Raw genomic sequence first — 17,182 nt, forward strand, 5'->3', positions numbered from 1 at the left:
ACATGCTTGGCCACTTCCTTCCCCCGCGACAGTAGGAGCTGCGGCTCCTCCCGAGTCCCGCTGCCCAGGTGAGGAGAACCGCCGCTGCCTGGCCCCGCGGGTCACCCCCTATGCTCCCTCCAGGTACCACGCACGAGTCCTGTCTGCTCGGGGCCAGGTCGGACTCACACTCACCCCAGCCCCATGCTTCCCTGCGTCTCCTGGGCATGGTGTGCTTGGCAAGAGGCGGGGATTTGGGGAGGGAGCCAATGGGGCAGTGAGAGGGTGGAGATTTGGGGAGGGATCCAATGGGGGAAGGAGGAGGCGGAGTCAGGACGGCGGAGGGCATGAGCCCTTCCGGGCTCCAGAGCATTTGTTTCTTTGTCCAGTGTCCCGACCTAACATTGGTCAGGACGTGGGACAAACAAGCAAATATCAGGACAGTCCCAATAAAATCGGGATGTCTGGTCATCCTATTATAGACTAACAGAAGTGTTGGAGCATGAGCTTTCGTGGGTGAATACCCACTTCATCAGATGCTCCAATACTTCTGTTAGTCTATAAGGTGCCACAGGATTCTTTGCTGCTTTTACAGATCCAGACTAATACGGGTACCCCTCTGATATAAAACCATACATATTTCAGGGATTCAGGGCACATGTAATACCTGAAATTGCTTTTAACAGCTTGTTTTAAGTTAACCTAGTTATCTTGGATCATTATATGCCTCTATCACTGTAAGTTCTGAATCTCTCACAGTCTTTAATGTATTTATCCTCTCAACATCCCTGTGAGGTAGGGAAGTGCTATTATCTCCATTTTACAGGTGGGAAATTGAGAGATTAAGGGCCACATTTGCAAAAGGTATTTAGATGTCTAATGGTGCAGATAAGTGCCTAGTGGGATTTTCAAAAGCACCTAACTGCTTTGAAATCAATGGAAGTTAGGCACAAAAGGGCCTACTGGGATTTTCAAAATTGCCCATCTGAATCTTTAAGCACCAAAATACCTTTTCAAATCTGTTACTAAAATCACACAGGAAATCTGTGAGGGTGCAGGGACATGAAGTCAGTTCTTCTGAAGTTCATGCTAGAACTCTACCACTCGATCATCCTTCCTCTCTAACATTCATTGGATTTCAGCTCGATGAAGTCCATTTAGTTATTTTAGACTCCTGTCGATCCATCTCCAGCTTACATTTCTTGCCTCTTTTTTCCTGTCACCAGCAGGATACATGTTACAATTGTACGTAATAATGGTTATTTTGTGTGACCAAGCAGCAAATTCTCTATGAATGGGTAAGGTAGGCCCAATGAAGTGTGCAATTTGCAGTAGTTTCTGCAGGTGAGTAATTGCAGATGGCTATTGTATATAATTATTGGTGAAGAAATGCCATTCAAAGAAATTTTTGGTGAAGAATTTACTTATTCCTTCAGCAGCAGTTGAACTGGGTTCTAGTCTTAAACACTCAGGGTATGTCTAAATTAAAAAATTAAATTGATTTTATAGAAGTCGATTTTTAGAAATCGATTTATACAGTCGATTCCGTATGTCCACACAAAGCGCATTAAGTCAGCGGAGTGTGTCCTCACTACTGTGGCTAGCATCAACTTACGGAGCAGTGCACTGTGGGTAGCTATCCCACAGTTCCTGCAGTCTCCACTGCCCATTGGACTTCTGGGATAAGCTCCCAGTGCCTGATGGGACAAAAACAGTGTTGTGGTTGGTTTTGGGTACATGTCGTCAGTCCCACCTCCATCCATAAAAGCAACAGCAGACAACCGTTTTGCACCAGACACCAGGGTGATTAGAAAAGCACAGCAAGGTGCGCTGTGCATGAGAGAGGCTTTGAAAACCAGTGTCCTGACTGGCCAGGCTTTGGTGTGAAAGTTGTCTGTGTTTCTCCATGATGCAGACCCACTCTGTCATGGTATAATTCCCCACTCTGAACCTTAGTGTCCAAAAGATGGGGTACCAGCATGAATTCCACTAAGCCTAATTACCAGCTTAGTACTTGTAGTGCTGCCACCAACCAGGAATTCCAGTGCCTGCTACACTCTGGTCCCCCCAAAACCTTGGCCGGGGACCCCCAAGACCCAGACCCTCTGGATCTTAACACAAGGAAAGTAAACCCTTTCCCTCACCGTTGCCTCTCCCAGGCTTCCCCTCCCTGGGTTACCTTGGAAGATCACTGTGATTCAAACTCCTGTGATTCAAACTCCTAATGTCTGATTTGTGTCAATTTATCCTTTTCCATAGAGACTGTCCAGTTTGGCCAATGTACATAGCAGAGGGGCATTGCTGGTATATGATGGCGTATATTACATTGGACACAATACAAAAAAACGGATAAATGGACACAAACCAGACATTAGGAATGGCAATACACAAAAACCTGTAGGAGAGCACTTCAACCTCCCTGGCCACACTATAGCAGACCTTAAGGTGGCCATCCTGCAGCAAAAAAACTTCAGGACCAGACTTCAAAGAGAAACTGCTGAGCTTCAGTTCATCTGCAAATTTGACACCATCAGCTCAGGATTGAACAAAGACTGTGAATGGCTTGCCAACTACAGAACCAGTTTCTCCTCTCTTGGTTTTCACACCTCAACTGCTAGAACAGGGCCTCATCCTCCCTGATTGAACTGACCTCGTTATCTCTAGCTTGCTTGCTAGCATATATATACCTGCCCCTGGAAATTTCCACTACATGCATCTGAGGAAGTGGGTATTCACCCACGAAGCTCATGCTCCAAAACGTCTGTTAGTCTATAAGGTGCCACAGGATTCTTTGCTGCTTTTACAGATCCAGACTAACACGGCTACCCCTCTGTCGCTTTATCTACATAGTACTCACTATTCTGGACTTATAAGAGCCTGTATTGGAGAGATTGGAGAGAAACCTAGTTGCACATCTGGTCCTTCTGAGCCCCCAGAGTGAACAACAATCAAAAACAAACAGCGCACACACAAACTTCCCTCCCTCAAGATTTGAAAGTATCCTGTCCTCTGATTGGTCCTCTGGTCAGGTGACAGCCAGGCTCACTGTTCATGTTAACCCTTTCCAGGCAAAGAGATATGAAGCACTTTTGTTCTATTAACTTTTACTTATCTGTTTATGATACACCTCCTTTGTTGATTTTAATTCCCTGTAAGCCAACCACCCTCGCCCATTCGAAATAAAGTAACTATTGTTTTGAAACCATGCATTCTTTCTTTATTAATTAAAAAAATGAGCTAATGGACAAGGTAGTCTCTGTGGGGTGGGGGAGGAGGGAAGGACAAGGCCACATTGCTTATAGTAGCCACACTAAAAATCAAACTGTTTGAATGACAGCCTGCTGTTGCTTGGGCCATCCTCTGGAGTGGAGTGGCTGGGTGCCCAGAGCCTCCCACGCCATTTTCTTGGGCATCTGGATTAGGAGGCTATGGAACATGGGGAGGAAGGTGGGCAATTATACAGTGGATGCAGTGGGGGTCTGTGCTCTTGTTGGCTTTCCTGCAGCTCCAACAGACACTTCATCATATCTGTTTGCTCCCCCAACAGATGCTTCATCATGTCCATTTGCTCCCCCATTAGCCTCAGCATTGTGTCCTGCCTCCACTCTTTGCACTCACTTAATTCTTTCCTGGTCTCTGCCACTGAATGCCTCCATGCATTAAGCTGTGCCCAGCAATGTGGGAGGACTGCATGAGCTCAGAAAACATGTCATGGCGAGTGAGTTTTTTTTGCCTTCTAATCTGTGATAACCTCAGGGACAGAGATGATGGGGGAGTGTAGAAACATTCTATGCTCTAAGATTCTGGGGGGACTGCATGGTCACCTGTGCTGCTGAGTTCGCCACGCTGACCAAACAGGAAATGAAATTCAAAAGTTCCCAGGGCTTTTCCTGTGTATGTGGCTAGTGCTTTGGAGTTCAAAGTGCTGTCCACAGCGGTCACAATGGAGGCCAATACCCGGAGGCCAATACCATCAATTTGCATTCACACTACCCCCAAATTCGACCCAGCAAAGTCAATTTTAGCATTACTCCCCTCACTGGGGAGGAGTACAGAAGTCGATTTTAAGAACCCTTTAAGTTGATGGAACGGGGTTGGTTGTGTGGACACATTCATTTTTAAATTGATCTAAATTCTACCTAACCCCGTAGTGTAGACCAGGCCTCAGATACCACAGGGATGTGGTATAAGATGTGGAATAGAACAGGAGTTAAATTTTGCAGTTGATACTCCGTTCTTGCTCTGGGATGGAAGTAAGTTTCTACTGCTCTTAAAAGAGTGTAACTTGTTTCCCTCCTCATATCTGGCTGTGGAGCCAAAACTCTGCCCCTTTGTGGCCATTCCTACCCAGTTGCTCACAAAGAATGTTTCAAAGTGTAAGGATGGCAATCCACACAAGATCTATACCCTGTTGTGTTCACAGCATGCAGACCTTACATGGAAAACAAATACTGTTGCTGGAAGGTTGTAACGTAACAATCCTTTAATTTTCCTTAGAATTCAGAATGATAACACACAAGAACCTCAAAACACACAGACAAACACAACTCACCCTAGTTTGCTTCAAGCTGTCTCCAGACTGGTGAGACAACCTAGATCACATGGTTTCCCTCAGAGCCTCCTAGCCTACAAACATGATCAGAAAATCCCTCACATTTAAAGTGATAACTTGTCATTTTTAACCTGTTTCCAATATACCATAGACCCATGATCCAGGTAGGTTTATTAAGGAGTTAGTGGAGAGGGCTTACTCCTCAGCTCAGCTGAGTAAAACAATAGCACAATTCCACATTTAGCAACTTTTCCAAAATTATTGGTGGTTGAGCTGGGATTAGAAATCAAATATGCTTGGCTCCCAGCACTATCCTTTGTCTTTTAGACTATATCTTGTGTCTAGGAGTTATTAGCCAAAGGGATTGAGGGAACCAAGAAGAGTTCCAAATATATGAAGGAATACAAAATATTGGAGAGAAAGTAGGACCAAGGGAAAGAAGGTAAACAAGGAGGGGAATGACATTATGGTTGATTGTAAACTGTCTATGATACTGAAGTACTTTTAAGTATCTGTATTTAACATGAACAGTAAAATAACAAGTTGGGACAATGAATCTATGAGGAAGACTTTGTAAATACTGTTATAGATTTACAAAGCATGTAAAATACTTGGAACAATTGTACATGCATAAATCTGGGGGTGGGTAGTTGATATGCAGGCTAATATATTAAAGGAGTTAATGACAATTATTTCTGAAGAGTTGTGAAGAACTGAAGATAAGAGTGGATAAGAGGAGAATAAATATAGCACTAAGTGTAAGGGACCAGAAGCAGGTGGTCTGGCCTAGCAGTTACAGCTGAGCTGGGGTCCACACATCAGGGACGGTAGTAAATGAGCAGGGATCAGAGGAATCACTAGAGTCAGGTTCAATAAACAAAAGTTGAGGTCAAAATCAGATGGGGGTCAGAGAGTGGAAACCAGAGGTAGTACCAGGCTGGAATCAGGAGGCAGGAATCAGGATCAGGCTGGGATCAGAAACCAGAGATCAGGAGATGAGATTAGGTCTGGAGTTACAGCAAGCCCAAAATCTGTGGTGTTGCCCAGACAACTTCCTGGGGCACCCTTTAGAGCTAAATAGGGTAGTTGGCCAGTCAGAGGGCTGCAGGATACCGATACTCTGGGTCCCTATGTCCCAGGCCTATTCCTGCAACACCTATTCTCCACAGTGCTCCCTATCTGTAGCTTTGCATGGCCTTCTGGTGGCACTGTGGGAACATCAGCTGTCTCAGGCATGGGATCTAGTCCCTGCATCCTTATGCTATGCTTCAAAAAGGAACCCTGGCTATTCATTTTCCATCAACCTATTAATGCTGGAGCATTTTGCTTTACAAATCACTAGTTAGTCTTACAATAGCCTTTTTAGATAAATGATTTTGTGAGTATTATTACTCCCACTTTACAAATGGAGAGGCAGAGGCAGAGATATTAAATGAGCTGTCCAAGGCCATCCAGATAGTCAATGCTGATTAGAACTCATAAGCGCCTAACTTTCTGCTTGGCACCATTGACCATGATGACTCTCAAATCTAACTTCAATTCCTAGTAAAATAACATAACAAATATTAAGGGCCAAATTCTACCCCAATTATAGTAACTGGAAGTTTTGCCTTTGACTGCAGTGGGATGAAATTGGCCTAATTAGATATTCTGTAAATAGCGAATAGATAACTGAGCCATGAGCAATTAAAAAAACAAACGGGTTCTTATAAGAAACAAACTGTTGTTTCAATGAAGCATTTGATGCAGTGTCTTAGAAAATGTTAGTTGAAGAATAAATTCAAATTGGCTTGGTGAACATTGTCACATAAACTGACAACCAGCTGTAGGACATGACAAATTAAAGCAATGAGGAATGACAAGCTATTGAGTTGTAGGAGAGTTGTCTATTGGGATGCCTCGGGGATCATCATTAGATCTGTTTTTATTTAATATCTTTAATTATTTGGAAGAGTTAAATTTGCACATGATACTAAACTTAGAGGTTACAAACATCTTTGAGAGTAGAGAAATCATCTAAAAGATCTTTGAAAGTTAGAAATATGAAAACAGAATGAGATTGAGCCTTGGCCTATACAAGCTAACATATCTGAGGACAATTAACACCAAATACAGATATTTAACTGAAGGGAAAGCAGTAATGTCAAAAGAGACCAAAAATTAAAACAGCAAATTTGCCATGTGATATGATAACAAAAAAGCTAATGACATATTGGATGCAATTTGTAGAAGCAACAAGTTACTAAAAAGAGAGCGATGCAGTTGTTCCCCATCTATACTTTCTGGTATCATTGCACCTTCAGCCAGAAACTCCATTCACTTTTAAGAACCTCAGTATCAAAGATTTTATTAAACTGAAGGAAATTCAGAGAAATGCAACAAAAGTGGTAAAGAGGCTAGAAGGAATGATTGATGAGGAAGTTTTAAAATAGCAAACTAGACATCATCTTACTAAATGATAACTAAAAGGAGACAGGATAACTGGCTACAAATATAATGGCTGCCACTACAAAAGTGCCTCTCTTTCTCCCCAGCCCATGTGGCTAGGGAGAGAGGAGCCTGCTGATATCTGGGCCCAGGGATATGTGGAGCAGGAGGGTACTTCCCCCTATCCTGCTGACTCTTTGCAGCCCCTTGTTCCTGCTTGGTGTACTCTTTGGCCCTTGAGGGCTGACTCTTTCATTGTCCTCCATTTTTTGGAGCACTTAAACTATTATAAAATAAATTTATTCACAGAAATAGCCTGGAATATTTTTCTGTGTGCTATGGCAAATCAGCATGTATTACATGAAGCCCAGATTTATTAGAATTGATGTTTTTATTCACCTTATCCAGAGAATGATAAACTGCTTATCTCTTTGAGAAGAACACCAGCAGCAGACCAAGTGCAATCTACTAAGTCTTTTAAACCCCTTCACTTTCTTCCAGGCTTGGCAAGAGTTGATATATTTTTTATTGGTATGATTCTTAGAACTGTCAGCATGAAGAGAGCTTTGTCCATGTTATAGACACAATGTGTCAAGCACTTAAAAATAATTGAAAGAAAAAGCTGTAAAACCAAAACAAACCAACTGTATTAGAAAGGTCTGATCCAAAGATCATTGAACTCATTGGGAGGCTTTTCACTGATTTTAATAAGCATTATATCAGACCCAAAATGTTTTGACACTAAGGGTACGTCTCCACAGCAAAGAATAACCCATAGCTGGCCTTGTGCCAGCCGACTCAGGCTTGCAGGGCTTGGGCTGCGAGGCTGTTTCATTGCTGGGTAGACTTCTGGGCTTGAGCTGGAGCCCAGGCTATGTGACCAAGCCCATGTTCTTCTCCCCTGTGTAGACATACACTTAGTGATTTAACAACGGTGGCCTCCTCTCAGTAACCGATTACTCTTTATTTGTGTACCATAGATACAGTAGCTTATTTTAAATTAACTTAAACCAAAAAGCAAGGCTTTCCCAAGCTACGTATGCTAGATTCTTTTTGTCCAGATAAATCTAAAATGCTTTCTTTCAGCAGGTGTATAAAATGTTATAGTGTTTTATCACTGACTAACTTTAGCTGAGATAAAACTATTTTAATGACTAATTAAAGTGAATTAACATGAATACTGAATTTTGTTCATAAAATGTTACTGCCATTGTATGATAAATCTATGTTATAGGACATTTCAGCCTAACAAAGGACAGTTAAAATATTTAGATTGCAGTTTGAATCACTGATAATGTTGTCACTATTGTTACTGCTTAAATGCACATTTTCAGACATTTAGAAAGGAGGGGAATTTCATAAAGAATAAAAAGAACTAATACATATTTTGCTGTATGTTTTTTCTTTCCAGTGATAAACATGTATTCGTAATATTTGTGGACTCTTAATCTTTGTGACAATGGACACATGCTATGAATCGTGACAAAACATTGACCAACTATTAGCAAAATGCTAGCATGGCAGGATTTATGGAACCATGAATTTCAGTCTTGAAAGCAGAATAGATTCTGGAGAATATTCAGATAAAGATGTTTTCTGGCCCTCATACTAGTGATTTATGTTTGGAAACTAGGAACATGTGGGGAAATGCTACATTTTCCCCATTTAAGGATGGATAGGACGAGAGATCACAAAAATGTTGTCTAGTTTCCATGGTATGGAAACCCACAGAAGTCCTAAAAAAGTAGATTTTTAAGTGATTGTGTTTTTTAGTATTTTTAATATTGTGTAGTAGTCAAAATTTTAATGAAATTGACTACCAGAAATTAAGTAGATCTGTGTTCAGGTAATTTTGTTCCTATGGCTTTTGCGCATTGAATAAGCATGAAATGTCATGTCTGAAAAATCTGATGGCTTGAAACAAATAGGACAGAGATGTTTGGAAAACTCACAAATCTTATTAACCCTATCTCCTGTCTGAAGCCTGTCGGGATAATCAGTTTGTTTTGCTGAGGCTAGGTCCACACTTAAAACGCTACAGCAACACAGTTGCAGCACTGTAGCTGTGCAGCTTTAGTGCTTCAGTGTAGACACACTACAACAATGTGAAAGGTTCTCCCATTGCTGTAATTAATGCACCTCCTGAAGCAATAGCTAGGTTGGTGGAAGAATTCTTCCATTGACCTAGCACTGTCTACATCAGGAGTTAGGTCTGCATAGCTACATCTCTCAAGGGTGTGAATTTTTCACCCCATTTTAGGACCTGGTCCTTCAAATACTTGCTTACATGCTTAATTTTGAGCAGGTGAGTAGTTCATATGCACAAGGTTAAGCACGTAAGTAAGTCTTTACAGGATTGGAGCCTTATATTGTAATTTATTTGGGACAAAGACAGTGGGTAAAATCCTGACCCCACTAAAAGCAATGGCAAACTTCCACTGATTTCAGTGGGGCCAGGGTTTCACACAGTGTCTTATTTGCCATGCATACCTGTTCTCCCTGTTTAAATAATAGAAATATATATTATTCAAAAATACTGTTCTAAAAATATTTACTTATGTTCTTGAGCTTGTTAACTGTATGTTTTAGGCACATCAGAGGCCATGGATTTACACAGATTTTAAAAATCAGCCTCTTCTCCACTTAGCTACCAAGATCTGACATTAACGTTTTGTGTTCTGTATGCAAATATTGGTGTTATCATCCCATAGATTTACTGAAGAGCATTTCATGCATCCTTGCTAATAGATATTTGACCGCAGATTGATTTCAGGGCTTTGGTAAGAGAAGGGGAACTTATTTTCAACTACTTTCTTCTATTCTATAATCACAATTATACATGGAAGCAGTTTTATTAATTTATTTTGGATTTTATAGTTTTTAACTTATTTTCAAAAAGTTTTCAGTTTATATCTAAATTCTAAATTGTACTTCCTTCCTTCCTGAATTTCTTCAATGAGCATAATTCTGTTCCAGTTGAAGTGGGAGTTTTGCCTGCTATTTACAACAAGCAAGCCTTAACAAGCTTTTCTTACAAAGAAAATAAGTCAAAGATATAACAAGTCAGAGGATGGAAGCTTGTGGAAATGTGTGTTAAAAATATTAAAGACAAGATGATAAATTGTTTGTGAAACTAGAAACTTCCTTACTTATAAAAAGATCTGGGGCATGATGCAGCTTCAGTGGAAAACTTTCCACAGAGTTCTAATGGTGTTTGTCTGAACCTGTAATTAGGTGTAACTGGATTGTTACTGATTGGTGGCAGTGGCCTAGTCTGCATAGCTTAGTGAATCAGGGCAACTTCGGCTTCAGAAGACAGACATGTTTTATTTTTCATCAACATTTTGTAGAACTTTAAAAGCTGATCTGGCAGAGCCCCACTCACTCTTTTACGGCAGACAGCAATTACACCATGACAAAGCTAAAGTGAACTGCTGCCACTATCTTTCAAACTTAACACTATACATAGATTGTAGCTGTTGCCAGGAAAGGCCACATTTATCCAGGGTGTAACTCCAGTAAAGTCTAAATGATTATTTCCATGGAATTAAACCAAAGATAACTTTGGTCCCAGTTGACAAAATATGTATTCTAATTGGCTGACTGGGTCTTTTTGATGAAAATCTAAACAGTCAACAAATAGCATTTAAGTTTAGTTTGCTGATTGCTTATCACCAAAATAAAATATTACTACACAGAAATTGAAGGTGGCCCTTTAAGAAACACTGAGGCATGATAATAAGATGTGCAGATTCATGCGCTGCTACAGTTTGTGCAGTGCACATGTAGAGAACCTCAGTTTCAGTCCTATAAATCAAATGTCTTTCAAAGTACTACATTCATGTTTCTTTTTTATATACAAAGAAAGCTGTTATGAAAGTTCAGGTGCCAAAATCCAGATGATGTGAACTTGAATTCCCTAGGGGATCTATACATTAGAAACTTTGTCAAACTGTTCTGAATTGCCATTCAACTGAATAATAGATGACAGAACATTTTTATAAAGTCAGAAAGTTGTGTGCATTTATACTACCCTATGAATAACAAGGCAGAGCTTTTAAAAAAATATGGTATTACAGTTGCTAAAGAAAGAACAGAAGATAAAACAAAGGAGATTGCATTCATATCTACATAAAAATAAAATTATAGTAGTCTTTTAGAAGCGAGGTTGAAAACTTCCAAATTAGAGAGGGTTGTGATTTCAATATACCAAAGCATTAGTAATCTGCATGGTGAGGAATGATTTTAGTTCTTAAATCAAGTAAGATAGTTTAGGGGTTTATTATTACTGGTGAAATTCTGATTCAGTTTCAACATAACAAAACAAAACAATACATTTCATAAAAAGTTGTGTACTTATTGTGAAATAGTCTTTTTGAATATATCTCTCTTATATGCCAGACATATTTATGACCACTGCTGGTATGCACAGTAGATATTTGTAAAACTGATATGGTAAGAAATTAACAAGATGATTGAGTTATATCTTATTAAAGGCTTCAAGGAAATTAGATCAATTCAAATACTATCTTCGGTTCCGCAATAATTGCAAAAAGTAAATGGTTTTCTTTTTCTGTCAGTGTGAAAGCTTAGGCAGATCATATTTGCAATTCTATAGATAAGAATACAGATGTGCTGAGTACAATTCAGTTTTCACAAATGGATATTGTTAGTAGAAAGCAAAACTTACCGTAAGTTCTTTATCATTGTAATGGAGAATCTTTTCTGTCTTTGATTTTGTGAAATATGGACAGTTTTATTATACATAGCCCAACAAGGCAATCCAATCTCAATTGCACAAATGTTAATATTATTCTTACTCTTTGAATTTCAGTAACACATTTTACTGACTCTTTGTTTGAATGTGAGAGAACCCACCGGACAAACACTTTTCTTTTTGACACGAAACCGTGTACTTTGCAATGCAAATTCTAGTTACAGGACAGAAAGATACAATGTCCTATTCAAACTCTATTTAAACTATTGCAGAGCAAAATTGAGTGTAAAATGAAATGGATTTTTTTTTCTCCAATAACAAAACTCCCAGGTCAAATGGCAAAACAACAGGGGGAAGTTAGAACATAATATATTTTTAATGGCTATACCCATAATAGAACTTTTGTTATCTCTTTAATTTTTATCTTTTTTACTGTCAGTTTATTTATTTACATGCTGGAAGTTCCCAGAGACCTCAACCCAGATCATAAATCATTGTGCTAGATGCTGTATAAACATAATGAGAAACAGGTCCTGCTCTGAAAAGCTTATAGTCTAAACAGACAATGTATGAAAGGGAAACCTGAGTCACAGAGATGAAGTGACTATCCAAGTTCATACAGTAAGTTAGGAGAGGAGGCAGGCCATTACCCTATCCACTGGGCCATACTGTCTCCAAGTGGCTTTACCAAAATCATTGTAGTTAGTTACTGCACACTTAACAGGGTTATCACAGATCTCTTAGCTGATCCTACCTAGCCACCATTCCACACCACCACTCCAACTTGAATTGCTGGGTTTGGATGCTGCAGTGTGGAGGGAAGGGTGGTTACTTTGATGCTAATCTTGCCATACAATGAAGCGAAGGCTTCTTTGGTTAAGGCTACTTCATTGGTTTTTGTAGGCTGAAAGTTGTGTGTTCTGTTTATGTGTCTTCAGGCAAGGATCCATTTGGAATTGATGTGGTTATAATAAATAATAGTCTTTTGTCTAATTATAAATTCTTTGAATGTTGTATTATTAAGTATGTTTATTGCTGGTGAAAGGTGCCTGACTGTGTTCTTTTGATAAATCAAGTACTTTGTTTTCCTTGGCTTTGAAAGCTCAAGCTTGCTAGTGTGCCTCAACGATGATCACACCATGAAGGTAATTAAACTTTGGAACAATTTACCAAGGGTTGCGGTAGATTCTCCATGACTGGCAATTTTAAAATCAAGATTGGATGTTCTTCTAAAATATATGCTCTAGAGATTTTTTGGGAGGGGTGGGGAATTCTATGGCATTTGTAATGCAAGATGTCAGACTAGATAATCTCAATGGTCCCTTCTGGCCTTAGAATCTTTAAGACAACATCTGGTGAATGGGACTGAATCAGTTCCTGCTAAGAATGCCAAAAATTGTGCTAGTCATGGTAATGGTTCTTTTTATGAGGATGTTTTTGTACCCTAGGAATTGTACTGAGTTCAATAACAATGGTTTCCTTTCTTCTAGCTCTAACTTAATATATGGTAACTATTGATTTTAAAAAATTATACTTGTGCTAGTTACTGTCAGTCTTTAGGAGTCCAGAATGGAGGTCAGTATTCCTTTTAATCTTGAGAAACGAACCGTGCTTTAACTGCAAGCAGTTTTTAGCTGGAGTACCTTCTCACATTATGCCTTGCTTGAGCTGCTATTGTGATATGATCTGAACTAAAATATGACTAAATTAAAACAGAGCAATAACAAAGTAGTTGTAAGAGATGGTATATTCTTAATTACTATATGAATGACCTCATATTTATTAAAATTGGTGTTTAATATATATGGATGCTTTTGACCTTGTATTGCTTAATATAGCTGGAGAAATTCCAGCAGCCATATGGAATACTCATTCTACCTCCACTTAAGTGATAGCAGGTGTAAATGCAAGGAAAAGAAGCTTCAAGCATGAATCATTTGCATATCATACTTATTAGCCTCTTGGTTATGAAATATTATCAAAGTTAGGTGTATCTTATTTTTAAGCATAGGGCTGCATGAGCACAGGAAGTCACAGCTGCTGTTTTGGTGGGACCAAGCATGCAATATATTGATGCTGCCCCACCAGGCTAGGTGATTCGTAAAAATAAGGGCATAAAGCTACAACCTGAAGCCAAATCCTTTCCTACTGTAACTCTACTGATTCCAGTAACATTACACCAAGGCTGAATTTAGTTCATTGCCTCTTCAGAAAAAAATACACTGTTTTTATTCCATAAAGATGGTTTGTTTTCATACTTTGTCATTGTAGGTGAATTAGCCATTTGTACTTTCTCTGCATTATAAAATTGTTATATTTCTAATAAAACATATCGATTATGGCAAGAAACTATGAACTGTACATAACTTGCTCTGTGCGCCTCACAATGGTCGATGGTATTCAATGGGATATTTATTGGTCAATGGTTGACACTTACAAAACAAAGGCAGAGAAGTCTTTCTTTGTTAGAGTTTGTCCTCTATCTAGCCTCGAATATTCATTTCATTAAGACAAGATAATGGTTCATTCTCTTTCTTTGCAGCTCTAGATAACCAGGTATTTAGCAAGTCAGTGCTGAATTTCAAAGCCCAAATCCATATGCGATTACAGTAGAGCTCCACTGACGAACATCAGAGCATTAGATTACCAGATTTATAGTTATGTTTAAATCTATAAAAATTAAAGATTTAAAATTGACTTCTTGATAATATTTAAAAACTCACGATGCTAGTTTTATTGCTAATCATTTTTAGAAAATAGAATACTGATGAATTTTGATTTAGCCTAAGTGAGTTATCATCACTGAAAAACTCTCTGAAGCCAGTTGTAACTGTGTTTTCTTTCTCTTCTTTGTTTAAGGGTTAAAGCTAAGTGACCCAGCCATGACCGGCAAAACACAGACTAGCAATGTTACCAATAAGAATGACCCCAAGTCAATCAACTCCAGAGTCTTCATTGGCAATCTGAACACAGCCATTGTCAAAAAAGGTGACATAGAGGCAATCTTTGCAAAGTATGGAAAAATAGTTGGCTGCTCAGTGCACAAAGGTTATGCATTTGTACAGTATATGAGTGAGAGGCATGCGAGGGCTGCGGTGGCAGGAGAGAATGCCAGGATCATTGCAGGACAACCACTCGGTAAGTGTTTATAGGCTATTTTTAATGGGAGAAATTGGTTGGTTGTATTAATTTATCTTCTCTTTTCCCTGTTTATTAACTATCTTCGATGCTGAATGCTGGTTTTGGTTGTGTTTTATTTGCTTCTCTGTTTGTTTCAGTTATAGCTCTAGGAAACTGAACTGGAGAAAATGTTTGTTTTTTAAATATCAGCTAGGTTTAATAAAATGGCTGTTGGATGCTATTAAGTACTGTGTGGTTAAATACTTTTTTTCTGAATATTTGTAGTAATTATATCTCAGTTAATAAGTAAATAATGGAAAAGGACCCATTCTTACCAACTGTTATGCACATGCTTAACTTGACACACAGTCATCCTGTTGAAGTCAGTAGGATTATGCATTCAAGCAAAATTATACGTGTTTTCAGGATCAGGTCCTAGTTCATAAATATAACACGTTATACAGTATTATAATTTGCAGAACAATATGTGTGTAGGGAACACAGTGTATGAGCAATTAACCAGATATACAAGTGGTTCAGTGGAATATCCTGTCCCCAATCCAGCAGATCTGGTGTATCTGCCTGGCCAACCAATTCCTCCATAAGGTCCTTTTGAAATGATTTCCAGCTCACTCTCACCCCCACATGGATGGACAACATGGTGGCTATGAACTCTTTTCCTGAAGCCAAGCCCCAAAACAATAGCTTTCACAGATCAGAACTTATGCTGCATGAAAGAAGTTGAGACTTCCTAGGGAAGTATGCTGTACAGAGCAGCTTTCCCCCAGCTGTCCCTACCAACTTTTCACATGGCGGTGCCTCTTGAAATTGCCAGAAGCTTCACCTGTGCATTATATCTGTGGAAGGTCTTCCTTTTTTTCAGGAACCAGATTGGAAATAAGCTGCACTGAACCCCAGGACCAGAATCATGCCATCTGTGTATATTTGGTGCTTCTATGCTGGCAGTAGCCACACAGGATACATTTTGGGCTGTTAAATATCAACAAATGGTTTTAATATTTGACTTTCACAGCTGTCTTAGCACATGCATAGAAACTGCATTTATCAGACTGATTCTAAAGCTGTGCCCAGTTCATACTTCAGTAGCGTATCAGATCTTAGATAGCAGAAGCAAGAGGATGAACTACATTAATTGTTTAAATGGTGCCAAGTCACGTGTCTAGAGAGATGCTATATTGAAAATTTAGGCTAAAGTTGTTTCCTCATGAAGAGGTGCGCAATTCCACTTAACATCAGTCAGTACTGCATTTGGTTATCTGAGGGAAAAAAAAGAATTTGGCTCCTTTGAACTGAATCTAAACAGAAGTGGATTTTTATTTGCTTGTGTTTTTACACATTCTTATATAGAGTCTTGATATTTCTCATGGAAGCTGTTCTCCATCCATCAAAGTTAACTGCTTTAGGCAAAATGCCTCTCAATAAAAATCACTTGGAGCACTCGGCCATGCAGTTTGTGAGAAGTTTGGGAAAACTGGAAAATATTACAGGATATTTTGGCTGGATCTGGAGAGCTTTAATTAGAATTTCATAGTTGTTTTGCTGAATCCATAGTGAGTGTATCTAGACTAGGAAAAATGTCAAGGCTAGCTACAGTGACTACTGGCTAACTTTGACTTAACGTTGCCTACTTTTAATAGTCTAAATACAGTATATCCTTTGTGCATTCCTGCTAATTTGGTTTGAAATCTCAGTGCTTCTTAGCTGTTGACACAAAACATAAGACATTTCTCTTAGCACTTGAAAGACATTTGAAAAGCTATAAACTACTTTAAAAGAATGACAATTAAATAACAACCAAGCAAATGAAACCACCAATGGCCTGATTCAGCAGAAATTACCTGTAGCCTGCTGCAACACATAAACTTGAAGGAGTTGTAAAATACTCTGGAGAATGGTTAGTTGGCAGGATGACTAATTCATCACAAATTTCTTAAGCCTTTGGCAGCTACTTTGCTGAATATTTGTAGAACTGCCCTTTTATGATGTGATTAGTGGCAGCTATTGTATAGACCAACTGGTTTGCAGCAACTTTATACTGTATGATTGATATACGTAGTCTCCAAAAGAAGTAGGGGAAACAGCTGATCTAAAATCCAATTTGATTTTTTTGTTTATTTTATATGAAAAAGATGAGAGAAAAGCAGAGAAGAAAGAGAATCAGATGGTTGTATGTAAATAAAGCATGAAAAAAAGCCATGGGCTTGTAGTAAGCAGAAGTTTGTTGCCATGGGTGCTTAGCTACAAAACCTCTTTGGGCTACAGTGGGTGGCAGCTTTAGAGCCTGGATCTTGAATCTGTAATATTTGTGCAGTAAGTATACTGCATGCAGCTCGTTACCTATCTACACATACACAGAGATTTTTTTT

General features: G+C 39.1%; 1 protein-coding gene across 3 annotated transcripts in view; it reads left to right on the plus strand.

Annotated features, from left to right (window-relative positions):
• The window catches only part of RALYL (RALY RNA binding protein like), a 655,965-nt gene that overhangs the window by 316,997 nt on the left and 321,786 nt on the right, over nt 1-17,182 (plus strand). For all 3 annotated transcript variants that reach the window (XM_030553367.1, XM_030553368.1, XM_030553369.1), the window contains exon 2: nt 14,535-14,813. In XM_030553367.1, coding sequence (XP_030409227.1) covers nt 14,558-14,813 — 256 coding nt within the window. In that variant the 5' untranslated portion in view covers nt 14,535-14,557. The remainder of the gene's footprint in view (nt 1-14,534; nt 14,814-17,182) is intronic.

The sequence above is a fragment of the Gopherus evgoodei genome, chromosome 2, assembly GCF_007399415.2.
Source record: "Gopherus evgoodei ecotype Sinaloan lineage chromosome 2, rGopEvg1_v1.p, whole genome shotgun sequence".
In the NCBI taxonomy this organism is placed as follows: Eukaryota; Metazoa; Chordata; order Testudines; family Testudinidae; genus Gopherus; species Gopherus evgoodei.